Source organism: Aulonocara stuartgranti (genome assembly GCF_965226115.1).
Source record: "Aulonocara stuartgranti genome assembly, chromosome: 4".
Classification (NCBI taxonomy): Eukaryota; Metazoa; Chordata; class Actinopteri; order Cichliformes; family Cichlidae; genus Aulonocara; species Aulonocara stuartgranti.
The window spans coordinates 24,133,880-24,150,258 of record NC_138942.1 but is presented as its reverse complement, the minus strand read 5'-3'; the positions used below and the strand labels follow the sequence as shown (position 1 = coordinate 24,150,258).

General features: G+C 39.7%; 1 protein-coding gene across 2 annotated transcripts in view; it reads right to left on the bottom strand.

Moving 5' to 3' along the window:
• Nucleotides 1–1,550: 1,550 nt before the first annotated feature.
• pvalb6 (parvalbumin 6) overlaps nucleotides 1,551–16,379 on the bottom strand; it is a 58,483-nt gene continuing 43,654 nt past the window's right edge. Inside the window, exons 1-5 of one of the 2 annotated variants that reach the window (XM_082529836.1) lie at nucleotides 12,990–13,359; nucleotides 4,701–4,766; nucleotides 4,135–4,267; nucleotides 3,897–4,006; nucleotides 1,551–2,293 (exon numbers count right to left, since the gene is read on the bottom strand). In XM_082529836.1, the coding sequence (XP_082385962.1) occupies nucleotides 2,268–2,293; nucleotides 3,897–4,006; nucleotides 4,135–4,267; nucleotides 4,701–4,761 (330 nt within the window). In that variant the 5' untranslated portion in view covers nucleotides 4,762–4,766; nucleotides 12,990–13,359 and the 3' untranslated portion in view covers nucleotides 1,551–2,267. Of the gene's footprint in view, nucleotides 2,294–3,896; nucleotides 4,007–4,134; nucleotides 4,268–4,700; nucleotides 4,767–12,989; nucleotides 13,360–16,379 lie in introns of those variants that run through there. The other variant, XM_082529837.1, reaches the window with a different exon arrangement.

The following is a 16,379-nucleotide window of genomic DNA, read 5'->3' as shown; positions in this document are numbered from 1 at the left end:
GTATAGCTGGCTCAGAGGATTGTGGATCAGAAAAGCAATGATGTTTTTCATGCTGCAAATGCAGTATTTTAAAATACCCTAGCATCTTTGACATAGTGTGTGATAACACACATTTAAATTTCTTTCTGGCACACTAAATAGTACAGTACTCTTAACTACGAAAAACATTCAGATTTTTTAAATTTCAAATTACATTAAATTAAATGTCAAATCATTTTCTGTGATTCTGTGCTAGTGTGTGTTGTTTATAGTTAATTATGAACCAATTTTTGTAATTGGTTCATAATGTAGAAGCAATCTGAATGACATGTATTCAGCCTTTATTATCCCTGGGGCCCATACTTAAACTGAGGTCTCCTTTTACATACGTATAAGAAGATCACTGGTTTCACACACCCTAATAATGCTTATTTTATCAGGTGCCTTTATTTGACTAACATACAATGTTTTGATTAGTTGCAAAGACATTTTACTATGATGGTTGTTTCATCTCTGTCTCTCATCCACAGCATGTCTTTGTCCTGTCTTCCTTCTCTCACCTCAACCGCTCGCAGCAGATGTCCGCCCGTCCCTCAGCCTGGTTCTGCTGGAGGTTTCTTCCTGTTAAAAGGGAGTTTTTCCTTCCCACTGTTGCCGAAGTGCTTGTTCATAGGGGGTCATATGATTGTTGGGTTTTTCTCTATATGTATTATTGTAGGGTCTACCTTACAATATAAAGCACTCTGAGGTGACTGTTCTTGTGATTTGGCGCTATATAGATAAAATTGAATTGAATTGAATTCATGTGGTAGTTTATTAGGAATCCTAGGTACCACAGTATGGTAAAGGATTGTTAGGCAATTTAGAGTTTGAGAACTCATCAAAAGATCTCAGGAAACAAAGTTATCATGGTAACTTCATCCTGTGATAGAGGATGTCATTCCCACATACTTCTTTCTATAATTCCTCGGGTTTTGTCTTCCTCAAACTTATCGTAACTGTCTGTTGGAACAAGCATTGAGGTTGTCTCAGCAGCACTGAGCTCAATAGTCTCATGCCTGCTAAATAAAGTGATATCCTTCGAGCTTCAGATCTGTGTTTATTTGCTCAGGCAGTAAAATGTTCTACTAAAGAAGATAAAGATTCCTGTGTTGCCTGTTTGGGTCCTCCGCTGGGGATACTTAACCCAAATTGAACCTCGGCATGAATCCAACTGTGCTAATGGCTCGACAGCATGGTTCTCAAACTAGTATTGCACTTTTGAGTAAATGGGAGATATGGCCTTTTAAACCTCCACTCCGCCGAGGTTTTGTTTATGCCACAGATTATATATTAAGAAATATAAAAAAAAAATGATACTGTGTGATCATTTTAACCCCCTTAGACACAGCAGTTTTGTTTTTGAAAGTACACCGTCTCATACAACATTAGGGGTTTTTTTTTTCAGCTGATCTGCTTGATAAAGGAAAAAGTGACAGAATAGAGGAAGGGAGAAAGAAAGAAGGACAACAAGATTGAAAGTGTAAAATCAGATAAGAGTCACATCAAAGGAAGGAATTAACAGAAGCGACTTAGTGAGTCAGCCTTCTCAAGGCTTTTCTTTTTTCCACTTTATTTTGTTCTTTCACAGCTTGACTTCTTTCTTCTTTTGGTGTGTTTTACAACAGCTCATTACCAGAGGAGAAAGGGATGGATGGATAGCTAGATAGATAGGTTGATGGTGTGGGAGAGGACAGAGGGGAGCGAATGCAGTAAGGGGCACTGAGCCAGACATGAGTAGAGAGAAGAAGAGAAAAAAAGATAAACAAAGAAGGGAAGAGAGAGGAAGAACTGGTTCATGGAAATTGAAAGCTAGGAAAGGATGCAAAGTCAGAAGTAGAGAAGGAAATGAGGGTCTTTCTTTTATAATCTCTGTTATCTTTATATATCTACTTTATGCTTTACAATGTAAGTTTAACTCCTGCAGGCATGTTTTTTTAATCTATACATAAACAGAAACAAGAACAGTTTGTATAAAAAGGATTAAATAAATAGGGTGAATACGGCTAAAGGGGAAACTCGGGACGTGAGGAGGTTGCACAGCACAGCCTACTTCAGTGCAGCATTGTGTTTCGTGAAAACTGCAGGTGGGAGGTGAAGAGGAGAGGAGTGATCGGAGTGGGGATCGGCTTCAGCCTGGTGGGAAGGAGAGGTGTAGGTGCTGGCGGAGGTGGAGGGGGAGGTGGGGGGATTGCCAGGATGTGGTGTTGGTTGCCATGTGATCCTTCATTGCAGTGGGAGCAGAAGAATTATTCTTTCACAAGGGCAGCAAATTCTGCAAGAAGGAAAAAAACACAACCTGTTAGGAGAGTGCGAAAACAGCAAAACATCGAAACGCTGTTGAGGAGCACGTGCAGGCGGGTTTATTTTATGCACAATGTTTATACCCTGTCAATATCAGAATAAGGTTTTGAGACTTATCTGCATCAAACAAGTTATCACATGCATGCCTTTAAAAATCATGTCACGCTGTTATCTCTGGGTGGGCAGTTGAATTTTCTTGAGCTTACAAAAGAAAATAAATGTTACTTTTCTTAAATACTTTCTGTATTTAATCAAACACATTACAATTACAGAATTCGGGGTTTTTTGTAGGGACAACTCGGGCCTTTAGAAAAGAACAAGAACTAAAAAATGAGTAAGATAAGTAAAAAAGTGACTATGATTTTTTTTCGTTTTTAAAGGCCCTGTCTACACATACACAGCTTTTTGATTCACATAGTTTTTTCATGTGTTTTGGACTGTCATCCACACAGAAACTGCAATTTAGATAACTGAAAACCAAGCTATAGAGTAAACACCTTCCAGGGTGAATGTTTTCACAACCTGATTTTTATCTTGCAACATCAAAGATGGGAACCTTTGTCGCCTTTTTTGACATCAGGCTGCACACCACAATATTGCTTCATCACCATCTGTTGCTTTAGCATGTTTTTTTTTCCCCCAACGTTTCCATGTGGACAGAGATTTTTTTGAAAAATCCTAATTTTAAAAAATAGCTGTGTAAGTGTGGATCTGAGTTTTCAGTGAGTGGGCTGATGATTCCTATAGGCGGACCCACCGGTAGACAGACATTTGTATGAATTCTGCATCTACTGTGGGTCTCAGCTTTTGCATAATCATATGTTTACTATATTAAGAAGACAAAAATCATATCTATCAGTTCTGTATCAGGGTTTAACTGTACATCCTTGCCACTCTAAGGACAAAGATGTTCATCCAACCCTTTTGTACCACATGCCCTTTATCTTTAGTTGACTGTTGTGGTTAGGGTGTCACTTTCAGTGGCTACATCGCCCACCGGTTTTTGAAATGAACAGATATAATTACACATTGAAAAAAAAATGCAGATTGACAGCAGAAGAAACGTATGGCCAAGTGGATTTCTTGTATGGGTGTGTGGGAGTTCACTAGGTCTTCTAGGACATAGATATCTATTAATTCAGTTTTAGTAGTGGATGTAAAAGTGTCCAGATGAGTTCAAGATTCAGGATAATTGTCTTAGGCCATATAACGTGCCTGCTGCAGCAGAGGTGATATACAGTAGCTTCTGTTTATGGATGCGATCACAACCACACTGCTATGGCCAATTTCAAGGAGCAAGGTTAAATTTTAGTAGTGTGCTTTACCCTAAAGTTCAGGGCAAAAAACTGAAAAAACTTTTCTTAAATATGAACATTGACAGACTTGTGCTTAAAATCTGCCCTGATTGCTTTTTCTTGTTTTTTTTCTTCATGATTTTATCCATGAAGCACTAAACACATGCATAGATGAATGAAAATGGGGGAAAAAAAACCTGCCATTTGGGTTTTTGTGTTCTTTATGTGTGGGCCTTTATTTAATAATAGAATAATTTGATGTATTTGTGTTGCGTTTACCATCGACTCCAATCTTGCCGTCTCCATCCTTGTCAGCTGCTTTTAAAAATGCTTTGGTTTCTTTGTCTGTCAGGTCCCTGCCATCTTTGGCAAAGCCCTTCAGGACGAATCTACGAGAGGAAGCAAAGAAGATTGGATTTGTGTCACAGAATGCTTTTGTGTGGATAATTGTTACTCTTTTGGGGATTTCTTTGCACACACGTGTGTGTGTTTGAGTGCATGTGTTAGTTTGTCTCACTTGAGTTCTTCCTCCTCTATGAAGCCGCTGTTGTCCGCGTCCAGCACCGTGAAGACCTTCTTCACATCGTCGGCAGACTTGGACTTCAGACCCACCAGCTCAAAAAACTTCTTGTGGTCAAAAGAGTCAGCAACTGGACACACAGAAAAACACAGAAGCCACATCAGGACTGTGACGATTTCATTTAAACTCCTCTTGATGCCTATTAAAACTTGATAATCCAAAAAACAGAGTGATTTAGATACGATTGGATCTTCTAATGTTTAAAAAAGAGACAAAGCTTTTTTTGGACACTTAAAGGGCATTAAATTCCCGACGTAAGTAAGTGTGAATATTCACAAACTGTCAGAACATGGTGAAATACAATTAAACTACTAATTTCTCAATGTCGAGGGAAGTTTCTTATTCTGTGTTGGTCTGGTTAATGAAGGCCAAAGGTGGAAAATTATTTTTTATAAGTTGAGTGTAACCGATATAGAACGACGTAAGGGAAAAAAACCCAAAAGTTCTGGCTCCAGCTTTTTTTGGGACTAACTTTTTCCCGTCACGGCTGTGCTGGTACTCACCTGCAAATGCATCTAGAGCTTTCTTGATGTCATCGGTGTTGAGGATGCTGCTCATTGCCATCTCGGCTGTTGGAGGAGGATAAAATAAGTCAGGGGAGAGAGACTGAATCAAAAGAGAAGACCCGAGAGGGGACAAGGTTAAAAGCAAGGTTGCCAGAGAGCAGAGACAGTACTGAGACATTCTCGTATTACACTGGTGACACTCTAGAAATGGAGCAGGAAATCAGGACATGTGAGAAGGAGGTGATGAGTGACAGAATGAATTAGTGACAGTAAAAGAGGAGTGATAAAGGGAAAGAGGAGAATGAGAGGAGAAAGGTATCCTGCTGTAGTAGGGTGTTGAGAGATACGGGAAGTGAAGGAGGTTTGTTTGTGGCATTTCAGGATGTAGAGCCAGGGCTGCGGAAATTAAAACAAAAATCAGGATGGAAGGAGAATACCAGAATGATGGAGACGAGTGATGACAGATGGACACAAAAACAAGTGTGCCTTTCAAATGTTTTCCATTTTATCTGTGTCATATCTTTGAGGTGGTAGGGACACAAACAGGGCGAGAGGCCAAGTCAGCAGGGGTTTAACAGACCATATGAGTCCTCTGCTGTGTTTGAAATATCACCGGAGAATTCAGTTTGTCAGCCCACTCCAGATGGAGAATCTTCTTCTTGTGCCTCGTGCTATGAAAGGTGAACCCTGCGCTAAACTGCGCTTTGGCTTTTTACTGCGTGTGTGTGACTGAACCTGATCGCTGCTTATGAAGTTGTCACTTTCCCGCTGACTTTGACTGATGCCCTCTTTCCTTCTGTTGAGAGTGTAAAGACACGTGTATGGGATGTATACATTAGACGGTAAACACAAATCTGTAAGAGTGGAGGAGGAAGTTATAAAGCTAGAGAGGAGTGGTGCTAAGGGGAAGCGAGTTATGTGTGGATTAGAGGAAGTAGTACTCCGATTTCACTTTACAGGCAGGCGAACCATAATGGGGTTTTGTGGGCAACACATTATTTTAAGTAGGCTGTGTGATCAATGAGTACTGGTTCACTCACATCCACACGAACCTTTGCCTGAATGGACAAATGTACGACTTTCTGCGCTATTCACAGTTCACCAGAAAAATGTCTTGGAAATCAGGTGAATAATACATTACATTGAAATTAGAACATTAAATCACAGCATTTCAGAACGTCAGGTGCAGGCTATCACACAACACCACACACAATAGATGTGCAGTGAATTTTCCAGACAGACTAACTTCAAATCCACAGCAAAAAGCCAAAGGTCAGCAGAGGACACCAGCCAGCCGAACTGTCTTCCAGAGACTAACTAGTTGAGGACATTTACTAGATCAAATAAATTTTATTTAAGTTATTCACCAGTTTTATTCCATACTAATCAAAAATGATAAACTGGAAGCATATGTTTTACTTTGTGTCCCACAAAGTTGCAAAAAATGCTTGCCTAGAGTACCAATGACATCTCTGGGAGTTTACATCATCCTAAATCTCTCATTTTTGTGCCTCAGATAAAGCTGCGTCACAGTGGAAGTTACAAATACATCAGAAGCCAAAGACTGTGTAGCAGAGTGTAAAATGGGAAGGCACAGGGTCCCTCATATTTCAAACACAAGCTCAGCAGTCATTTCATTAGGGACACCTGTTCAGCTGCTCATTAGCACAAATATCTAATCAGCAGTCACGTGGCAGCAGTTCAGTGCATTTAACCATACAGATGTGGTCAAGATGACCTGCTTGAGTTCAAACTGAGCATCAGAGTGGTGAAGAAAGGTGATTTAAGTGACTTTGAGTATTGAGCATGGTTGTTGGTGCCAGACGGATATACTGCTGATGTACTGGGATTGTGCCACATAACTGTGTCTAAGGAAGTAGACTTAGTTATGTGGATTGAAATAGAGAAAACATAGTGAGTGCTGGTTCTCTGAGAGAAAATGCCTTATTGATGCCAGACATCAAAGGAGAGACTGTTTTGAGCTGAAAAATGGCAAAAGTGATTGACTGACAAGATACACAGAAGAACATCACTAAACACACAACATCTCAAGAACCTTAAGCAGATGTGGTCTACAGCAGCAAAACACCACAGTGCTCTTTCTGTCAGCTATGAACAGGGAACTGAGGCTGACATTTGAATGGGCTTAGCAAAATTGGACAACAGAGGACTGGAAAATCATGTCTTAGCCTGATGAGTCTTGATTTGTGCCGGCATAGGAGGGTCAGGTTCAAGTCAGCGGTGATGGTGTCCACCCATCTGATTTCAGCAGTATAACACACCATCTCACAAAGCCAAACTGGCTGTGAATATAAATGTGGACCAAAATCTCTGAGGAATGTTTTACAGCACTTTGTTGAATCTATGCCACCAAGAATTAGGGCAGCTCTAAGGACAAAAAAATGGTCCAAACGGTTGCTAGCAAGATGTACCCTAATGATGTAGCCAGTAAGTGTACACGTGCAAAACACTTCAAAACACTCAAAACAGTGCCCTTGCAGCAGGTCCTGTATATATTGGCGTCACAATCACTATATTCTCCTATGAGAACACAAAAACACGCAGACAGACAGAACGATTCACAAGGTGAAAGCAATACCAGCCACACTGGAACGCACGTGATCCCTAACGGTGTCCTGACACCTTCAGTTAACGAGCAATTAAATCTGATATCTGATACGTAGTTTGATTCAGATGCAGATGCCACGGAGATAATCAGCAAATCAGAACGTAATGTCACCCCATGGCAGAGCACAGTCCACACACATCCTCTAATACCTGTCATTCATTTGTGCAAGCAGATGTTAACAATAAAGAGATTTTTTATTCAGCGTCTAGCTCATACAGATGGGGGATGAGCATAAGCAGAGCTACTTTTTTTAAGTAGCGTGTTTCAAACAGCTTAACAGCATCTTAAAGATTTAAAAATGAATCGTCACTCTCAAAGATGGAGAAAGAAAGAGGGTGGAGGACAGGAGGAGAAGGGATGATTTCCAAGGGTAAAAACTTGTCAGTAGGTGACAGGTGATAATAAAGTGAAAATTTAATTCATATTACTTTCAGTTTTTTATCCAGTATTGTTAGGGCTGTCTGATTAAAAAAAACACCAGCTTGTTTTTAAGACAATACGTTTTCTATTTTATACAATATACTTGAAATCTTCAGCCCTTTCATTTTAATCTAGTTAAGGCTTCAAAATATCCTATTCTGAGGTTGTCTGAAACATAGCAACACTAACAAATTAACCATAATGCATTCACCAATTATCAACAAGTGTGCTTAATTTCATAGTAATCCATCTTCTAAATTTTTTAACATGGAACACATTTGTAAGAGTCTGACTTCAAAGATTAGTCAGATGCTCTGGTGGAAAACTTTGAGAGTTGACGGAGTTGAACTGTCTCAGCTAAAGTCATAGGAATGACACTCCATCATCATTTTCCTTGGACCGTCATCAACACTGTGTTCTCTCTGTTCAGCAAATGATACTGAACTGGCCAATATCACCCCTCCGTCCTTCTCATTGTTGGAAATACGGTCTGTATGACCTATACATTTCCGCAGGTTGCAAATGACTCATGCCGCCTGTTCTTTGCTGCATCATGCCTCAGATATCACTGTGTTTAATAGCCACAATAAAATGAATGTTTAGCAGCTCTTTATGTACCTTTATGACCCTTAACGGTTAAGCAAACCTATCTTCAGAGTCATTTTGGTTTCAACTATACACCAGTAAAGTCATGCGAATGATGCTTTTACATGCTGACCAAGCCTTTCCTCTGAAAGACACAAAAAACTGCTAAAATCCAAAAATCCATCTTTGTGATATTTCCTGTTACAGTAGCACATTTGACCACGCAGACACACCTGCACGCATACAAACAGACTAACAGTTCGCCTTGTGAGGATGGTAAAAATACACCAAAGTTAATCTATAACATCCCAGATCTCTTTTAATAATCTATTAAATAAATTAGGTATTTGAGGAAATGTGCAGATTTTCTTCGTTGGTGTCATTTTATTTCATTTTTAATGTTGGTAATGTCTATGTGATTAGTAGATCACATGGCATTCATTTTAATTCTCATCGATGCAATGATCTAATCAGCCAATCATATAATTCAATTCAAATTCAATCTTTATTGTCCCAAAAGGGAAATTAGTTTAGCAACAGGATAAAAGTAAACAAAACAATCATATAAAATGACAATGATAGTAATAGAAAATCCCAGAACGGTTATATGCCATTTAGGAGACAGGATGCAGTAGGGATAAAAGAAGCTTGGAGTCTTTTGGTCTTCCTCAGAGGTCAGGAGGCAACAACTCAAACTCACTGTGAAGTGGATGGTTCGAACAATGAACAATAGAATGAGCCTTTCTAAGCACATTTTTATTGTAAATGGCCAAAAGTCCATCTTTCCAGCGCCCTGAAATTTTGTTAGTAGTTTCTACCAAAAGACCCAACCAATTCTTATTCCTCACCATCAGGTTACCAAACCAGGCAGCGATACAAAAAGACATCACAGATTCGATAAAACTTCTATGAAACAAAGACAACATCTCAGATGAGACATTAAAAGATCTCATTCTCCTTAAAAAGAACAGTCTTTGTTGAACTTTTTTAGTAGTGGCATCAGCATGAGATTCAAAACACAGTTTATGGTCAAGTACCACACCTAGATATTTATAACTCTCAACGATCCCAATATCAGCAGTTTTAATGATAGTGGGTGATGAGCTATAAAAGGACTTCCTAAAATCAATAATCATGTCTTTAGTTTTTGACACATTGAGTGAAAGGAAGGACTCATCACATTAATCCACAAAATCATCTACAACCTGTCCATGGCCTGACTCGTCCCCCACCAGAAGACTGACGATCACTGTGTCATCAGCAAACTTCAGGATGTGTCTGTTCGTGAAATTGCTGCGACACTCATTCGTGTACAGAATGAACAGAAGAGGAGAGAGAGGCAGCAACCCTGGGGTGATCCAGTACAAGAGGAGAGCACATCAGAAAATACATGATTCACCCTCACGCATTGTGACCCATTAGTCAGAAAGTCTGTCAGGAGAGTGGCATAGTTGTTGGCGCCAGATGGAGTGGTCCGAGTATTTCAGAAACTGCCGATCTCTTGAGACTTACCATCTCTAGGGTTCATAGAGAGCCGTCTGGGAAAGAGAAAATATCCAATGAAAAGGTCTTGCCAATGAAAGAGGTCAGAGAAAATGGCCAAGCTTATAGGAAGGCAACAGTCGATCAACTATTCTGTTTATAGAAGAGCATCTCTAAATACTTCTTTAAAAATAAATAAATTCAGTTTGCTCGACTTTCTTGCAAAGTCAAATGAGAACACTTGAAATATCAGGCGTGCCTGAAGTATACGATACTGGAGCCAGAATAGATTGGAAGGAAGTGGATGAAATTTGTTCTTAGCATAAGAGAAATCCACATACCAACAACTCTAAAGCTTATTCATGGGCATATTAAATATTTGTTTTATCAAATGTACTAATGAGTGAGAAAGGTAATCAGCAGATTTTTTAAAAAGTTGACAGATTGCTTTAACTCTAAACTTTAATGTCGGGGGATTTCATTCAATACCACGAAATGAATCTAAAACGAACAGCCATAGTAGCACAATTATTAAGAAGTCAACATGATCCATGTCCACAACAAGCAAAGTCCATTATGCATTTATGAATTTATTCATGTATTTCAAAGTATGGACTCAATGACTGCTTTGTATATTATTTACTTCTTATTGTTATTACTTTTCTAGTAGTTTATTAAAATGTCAGATAATGAACCATTTGTAATTTTGCCTATTTATTAACAGAGTAATTTATTTGTACACAGTGTATACAGTAACACATTTAGCTCATAATTGGTGAAATGTTTGATTATTATTAGATGACATCTTTTGTCTGGCTAAATAAAAAATTGAAAGTTATTCTACAAAGACCGAACTTTAGAAAACGCTTCGTATTTCTTGAGGATAAAGTAACATCTCAAAGGCAGTTCTGGTTTACACAAGGCTTGCCTGTGAACCTTTTAAAGTGGGGAAAGACTTGGGAAGTCACATGACTCTGATGGTCTTGCTAGGTGTGGGAAACCCAACTATAGTGCAAGAGTGCCAACTCTCCAGTTTACAGTAACAGCTGCATGGATGTGTGAATATATTTGCGTGTGTGTGCGTGTGCGTGTGAAAGTTTTTAAATGTGTTACTGAGGTGCCAGGCAGACTCGAGTAAAGAGGTGGAATGCAGGAAGAATATACTTGCATTTCAAGAAACCTGAGCCGTTTGTGCTCATTTGAGAATGTGAATCTGAGAGAGAGAGAGAGAGAGTGTGTGTGTGTGTGTGTGTGTGTGTGTGTGTGTGTGTGTGTGTTTGAGAGGAACTCTGTTAAAAGCTGAGGTAATATGTGTGTGCCAGTGTGTGTTAGACTTATATAGATAAACCAAGGCAAGGTGCCCCTTCAGTATTACTGCAGTGTGAACTGAAAATGAACCTTCTTCATTTTTTCTCTTTCCGCCTCTCTGGCATTTTACAGCAATCTAACATTAAACAATAAACACATTCTAGTGGAATTATTGTTATTATGTGACTTAAACACCCCTCAAGCTTTATGCTGATTTAAGGTTTCATTACGATCGCCAACAGCGAGGTTTATTTTGTAATTAAAAACTCCACAATTTTTCATTTGGCCTATAACCATACAGTGCATTTCATATCCCTACAAAAGATTTCAGTATTTAACATTTGTCATTCAGTTCCCTTAAAGGGTGCCAGCAGCTTTAGCTACACCATTAATGTGAAGACAATGAAGCACTCTAATGGGCTATTCTTTCTTGAAACAAAGGGAGCCCTCAATGATTTTCTTTCTCCCTGAAAGCTTTTAATCTGAATCGCCACTGATCTGCAAAATTACCTCAACCAGAGCTATCTGTTAGAGTGCATAAGACTGCTTATCGATTGTATACCGCTCCTTATGGGAAGAGATGGTACAGTGGTGTCAGTTCCGTAACTGAAACAAACACACTTGTGCGTGCATGTAGCCACGGGCGACTGCAGCGAGTAAAAAGAGGATTTGATAAGAGCAGCAGAGGCATGGGGATCATCTGGCTGTTATCACCACTGGCCACTGTCTAATCCGCTGGCAGGTACGGGAGAGGATAGCTTAACCACACAGTTACAGCTTGCCATCAGCAACAGCGCTGCATTTGTGGTTTGCATGTGCGTATGTGTGTGTGTGCAGAAGGATCTGTGCATTGTTTTACAAGAAAATATTCAGTTCCTGGTCAAAGGAAAACAAAACTTGTAATCTAATCATAACAATGATCATACAAATAATTTTTTAGACATTTCAGTGTGCTATGGGCTGAATCTGTTAGTCTGAAGTGAAGCTTTATATACATGGGGTGTGTTATTGTGTATTTCAAGCAGGAGACATGCACCTTTTTGCTCTTCCTGTACAGTAAGTTTTTAGAGACCAGTATATAAGAGATATGTCATTTGGCACCTGAAGTAAAACTGTACTTTAAATTATGCCAACGTAATAAGAATGTCCTGGTGTGAAGCAGATACACCATTAATGACGGCCCACGAGCAAAGATGGCAAAAGTTGTACCACTTTACCCGAGGGGCACGTCCCTGTGTCATGTTTGCACCAAAAAACTCTGTCTCCTCATTAATTAAGACTGCAACCACTAAAGTATTGTTCTCCTCATTAATATTCATGGCACAGTTTAGTATGTGAGTAATATGCAACATTTTAATCATAAGCACACGGATTTATTCTCAAGAGAAATTTCCCGTACTTCATCAGCATTTTGCTACAGATGCATTACCATGGAGCACGGACAGGACACTGCTTTCAATCTCATTAAGTGGTAATTAAAATTTGACCTTGACAGATTTCACACGTAAGCGGTGTTGCAAACCTGTGTCCTTTAATTCTGGCAGCAAAGCGTTACTATCAGAAAGTGATTACTTTGTTGATATCCTGTCGCTCTATCTAAATCTAAGCAGACTCTATGGAGACAGTGAAAGAAGGCAAATTGCTTTTCCTGTTTAGTTGCATCCATCACTTCATTTGATTAGAAAGCAAAGCCAGCTGTAAGCGTTCATCAGCCCTGTGAGGAAGGTACCTGAAAATCATTGTCAAGTGTGATCTGCTGCAGGTTACACTTAAAGCACTGGCCTTTGTCGTTTCATCTCTCATTTATCGCTGTCTTTTTCTTTCAGGCAAACTTTTTGTCTCTCCCTCATTCTTCCTCTTACCTTGTTGCTGGTGGACGGGTTTAAGGCGGGAAGAGGGGCGAGATGGGTTCAGGAGGGATGTCCAGTCAAAGATCAGAGGCTCTGCTCTTTCAGTTTTATACCTGTCCTCTCCAACTATTTTAGGATGAAAAATGGGCTCCGGGTTCAGTGTGGGGACAGGGATGTTATCCCGCTAGGTTGGCCTGTATCGCTTTCCTGACTGGACCCGTGCAAATCAAACATTACTATTAATAATCTTGGATCAATCTCCACCCCTCGTTCCAGCCAGATTTCTTTTCTTATGCTCACCCTTTCTCACCCCTCCCTCACTCTAGCTCTCCCTCCTTCCAGCCATTCGATTTCTCCACCTAATTTTCTCACACCTCCCACCCGAGGGACTTTGCTCTGTCCTCTAATCCGTCTCTGATCCTATCACTCACTCCACTACTTCTCTTTGCCTCTCTCTCTCTCTCTCTCTTCCTCTCTCTCCATTCTCTTAAACTTTTAATTTTCACTTTTAATTCTCCTCTACGAATTCCTCCTTTAAGGCATTCCACATCATCAGTGACAAATTACAAGGCCCTGCTCTCTATCACTGTTGTTTTCTATCTCTTGATCATTTAAACTGTTAGAAAGTTGGCATACAAAATCGTCTTTAGGATATTTCTTATGATGCTTTGTCTAATAATCTTTTTTTTAGTTAGTATTGATGCTCAGGATTTCCTGTATTGTTATACTTTGTCGTTTACACCTGTGGTGGCAAAACATTTTTGATTTCTGTTTATATCTGATGGTGAAATTTGTCATGTGGCTAGCTAGCTAATTAAGCTAACATTAGCCCCTTGAGTTGGCTGTAAACGTTAGCTAATTATGCTAATATAAGCCCATGAGGTAGGTGCAAACAGGATACTTAACAATACTAGTTTGGTTTTCTAGAATATATAGTGGGGAAAAAAAGAAGAATATATTTCCATAAAGGGTATATTGGGCCCAAAGCAAACATTCCTAAATCCAATGTAAAAAAGAGGATACATGAGAGAAGATTTCAGACATGAAAAAGAGCCAAGTTAAAAGTTTCTCAAAAAAAAGTCCCCATCCTTGGTACTTTTAACTCTGTATGGCCTTATGTGTGATTTATACTTCTGCTTTGAATCAATGTTGCCCCTACGATGTTTCCAGCATTTATACCAATGCTGGGGGTGTTGCTTTGCAGTTTTGCTGCCAAAACAGTACTTAATGATAATAATAATAATAATGGATTGCATTTATATAGCGCTTTTAGTTCCCAGTAAACACTAGTTTATCCATTCTCTTTCCATTGATTTGGAAAATCGAATCAGAAGAACAGGCGGCCAGGAACTGACAGAAGCCAACAATATGTCCACAGTTGGTCAATCAAAGCTAGCTAGGGTTTCAGAAGGGTTTGCGGATGCTATATACCTACAATGTAGATTTAATGCAGAGGCATGAATCTCACTTTTAGAAGAAACTGCTGTGGCTTACCCAGGCTGCTGATTCATACCTCGTTACTTCCTTTCTAAGGGAGGGGCTTTGTGAATCGTTAATTGTTAGATTTTCTAAAATCAGTTTTCTGAAGTTAAGATATGAATTAAGGAAAAGAAAATTGAACAGTATTCTGAATAAAATTTGCAGAGAAGTACACCTCCACAGTGAACAGTGCAGAGAAAGAACCTGCAAGAGGACCACGCTGCTGTTGATCACTCAGGCAGTGGCAGGTATTACATCTCCGGCCCAGCAGAGCACACTCAGTGCAGGAATTGTCCCTGAGGCTCACTTATAGATGTGAAGTACTTATAGCTGTGGAAACAGCTGTTTCCACTAAAGAATCGCTCACAGTGACCTTTAGAAATACAGTCCAAGGCTTAGGCACTACTGTCTGCATGTAAGAGCCGTAAACAAGTCTGTGTTTGTGTGTTTGGGACTCGTGCATGCATTGTGAATGCTGAGTGCAGGAGTGTGAGTGAGACATTAAAAACAGGGGTGTGTATTCTCTGTCGAGCGACTGTGGACACCAGGTGCTATCATCCCAGTTACTGTAAAGATATTGTAGTTATGAGGCTACTATCAATTTCATGCTGGGTATTTATTTTAGAAAGAAAAGTGTTTAAACGGGCAAAGATTTATTATCTTTGCCATCTAATTATGAAATGTTTTGTATATTTGCCTGAGACTGTCATCACCATGACTTTGCAATCCTTACAAGGTTTTAATGGCATTAAATCGAGTTCTCCAATGACCTTCCTAGTCTATATAATGTTACTGGTGGTGTCTGCCATTCTTATGTGGGATTTAAACCACCCCCAAATGATACTGACTTCTTTCTTTTCCAATCATACATTTTTAGTTACAACATGTTGACAGAAACTGGGAAACTGAGATATGAGATCAGTAATCTAGTCACAGTTACTTGTAGGGTGGCAAAAAGCAATGATATGAAATTGAAGGTACTGACAAATACCTTATTATGTTCAGGTTTAGGATCTTATGTGAGAACTCGAAACTAAAAATAACCTTCTCTTTTAATTCCTCTGCCCCTGTCCTTGCTGCTGTGTATTCTCCTTTTTCTTCCCTCCATCTTTATCTAATTTTGTTGCAACGTTGTGACAGGAATTTCTATCCCTCCTTCCACCCATTACGTTTTTTTGCTAGTACACTCCTTTTAAGTTCTCACTTTGTCCAGCCAAAGGGCCGCAGAGGGAGTTACCTTGATTCCCTCATTGCCTGGGTGCTTCTCGCTGTTGCCTGCCAAGAGGAGTCAGCAGGGTGACAGGACGAAGGAGGGAAGAAGAGAGAGACAGAGAGAGAGCTGATGGAGTTGTGACAACTGAAGCCAGGAGGGAGATAAAGGTGGGTGATGAAAGTGCAGAAATTAAAATAGTAATGACAAAGGAGAGATTTAAAGAGGAATGCAAAGAGAGCATTCTCTCTAGTGAAGGAGTAGAGGGCTAGAAGGTTGACAGCAGATGATGCAAAGGAATTTCGATGTAAGATGGTGTACAGAGGGGTTGAATGTTGTCGAAGCAAAAGGACCGAATGTGAGGAAGGATCAATCCCAGAGTTTGCCTTATGTGTTTGGGTTTATCTCAAACCCCAAAGACTGCAGGACACCAGGTTCATCATTGGCTCACATTTAGAGACAAAAAACAAATGTTTGGGAGTTTTTCTTTTGTCCCAATACCATGGCAGCACAGACTCCACCCTCCCGAACAGCATCTGAATGTTTCCAGTCGCCCTGCTGCTACAAACGATTGGTTTGCCGCTGCACCGTTTTCATTAAAAAAGATTTTTGGCTCGTGTTTACTTATGGGACTCCCATTTGTCAATGTTTGTTTGAGATTGCTCCAAATGGATTTGGATATGTTGTTGTGCACAGAATGGCACATTAAGGTG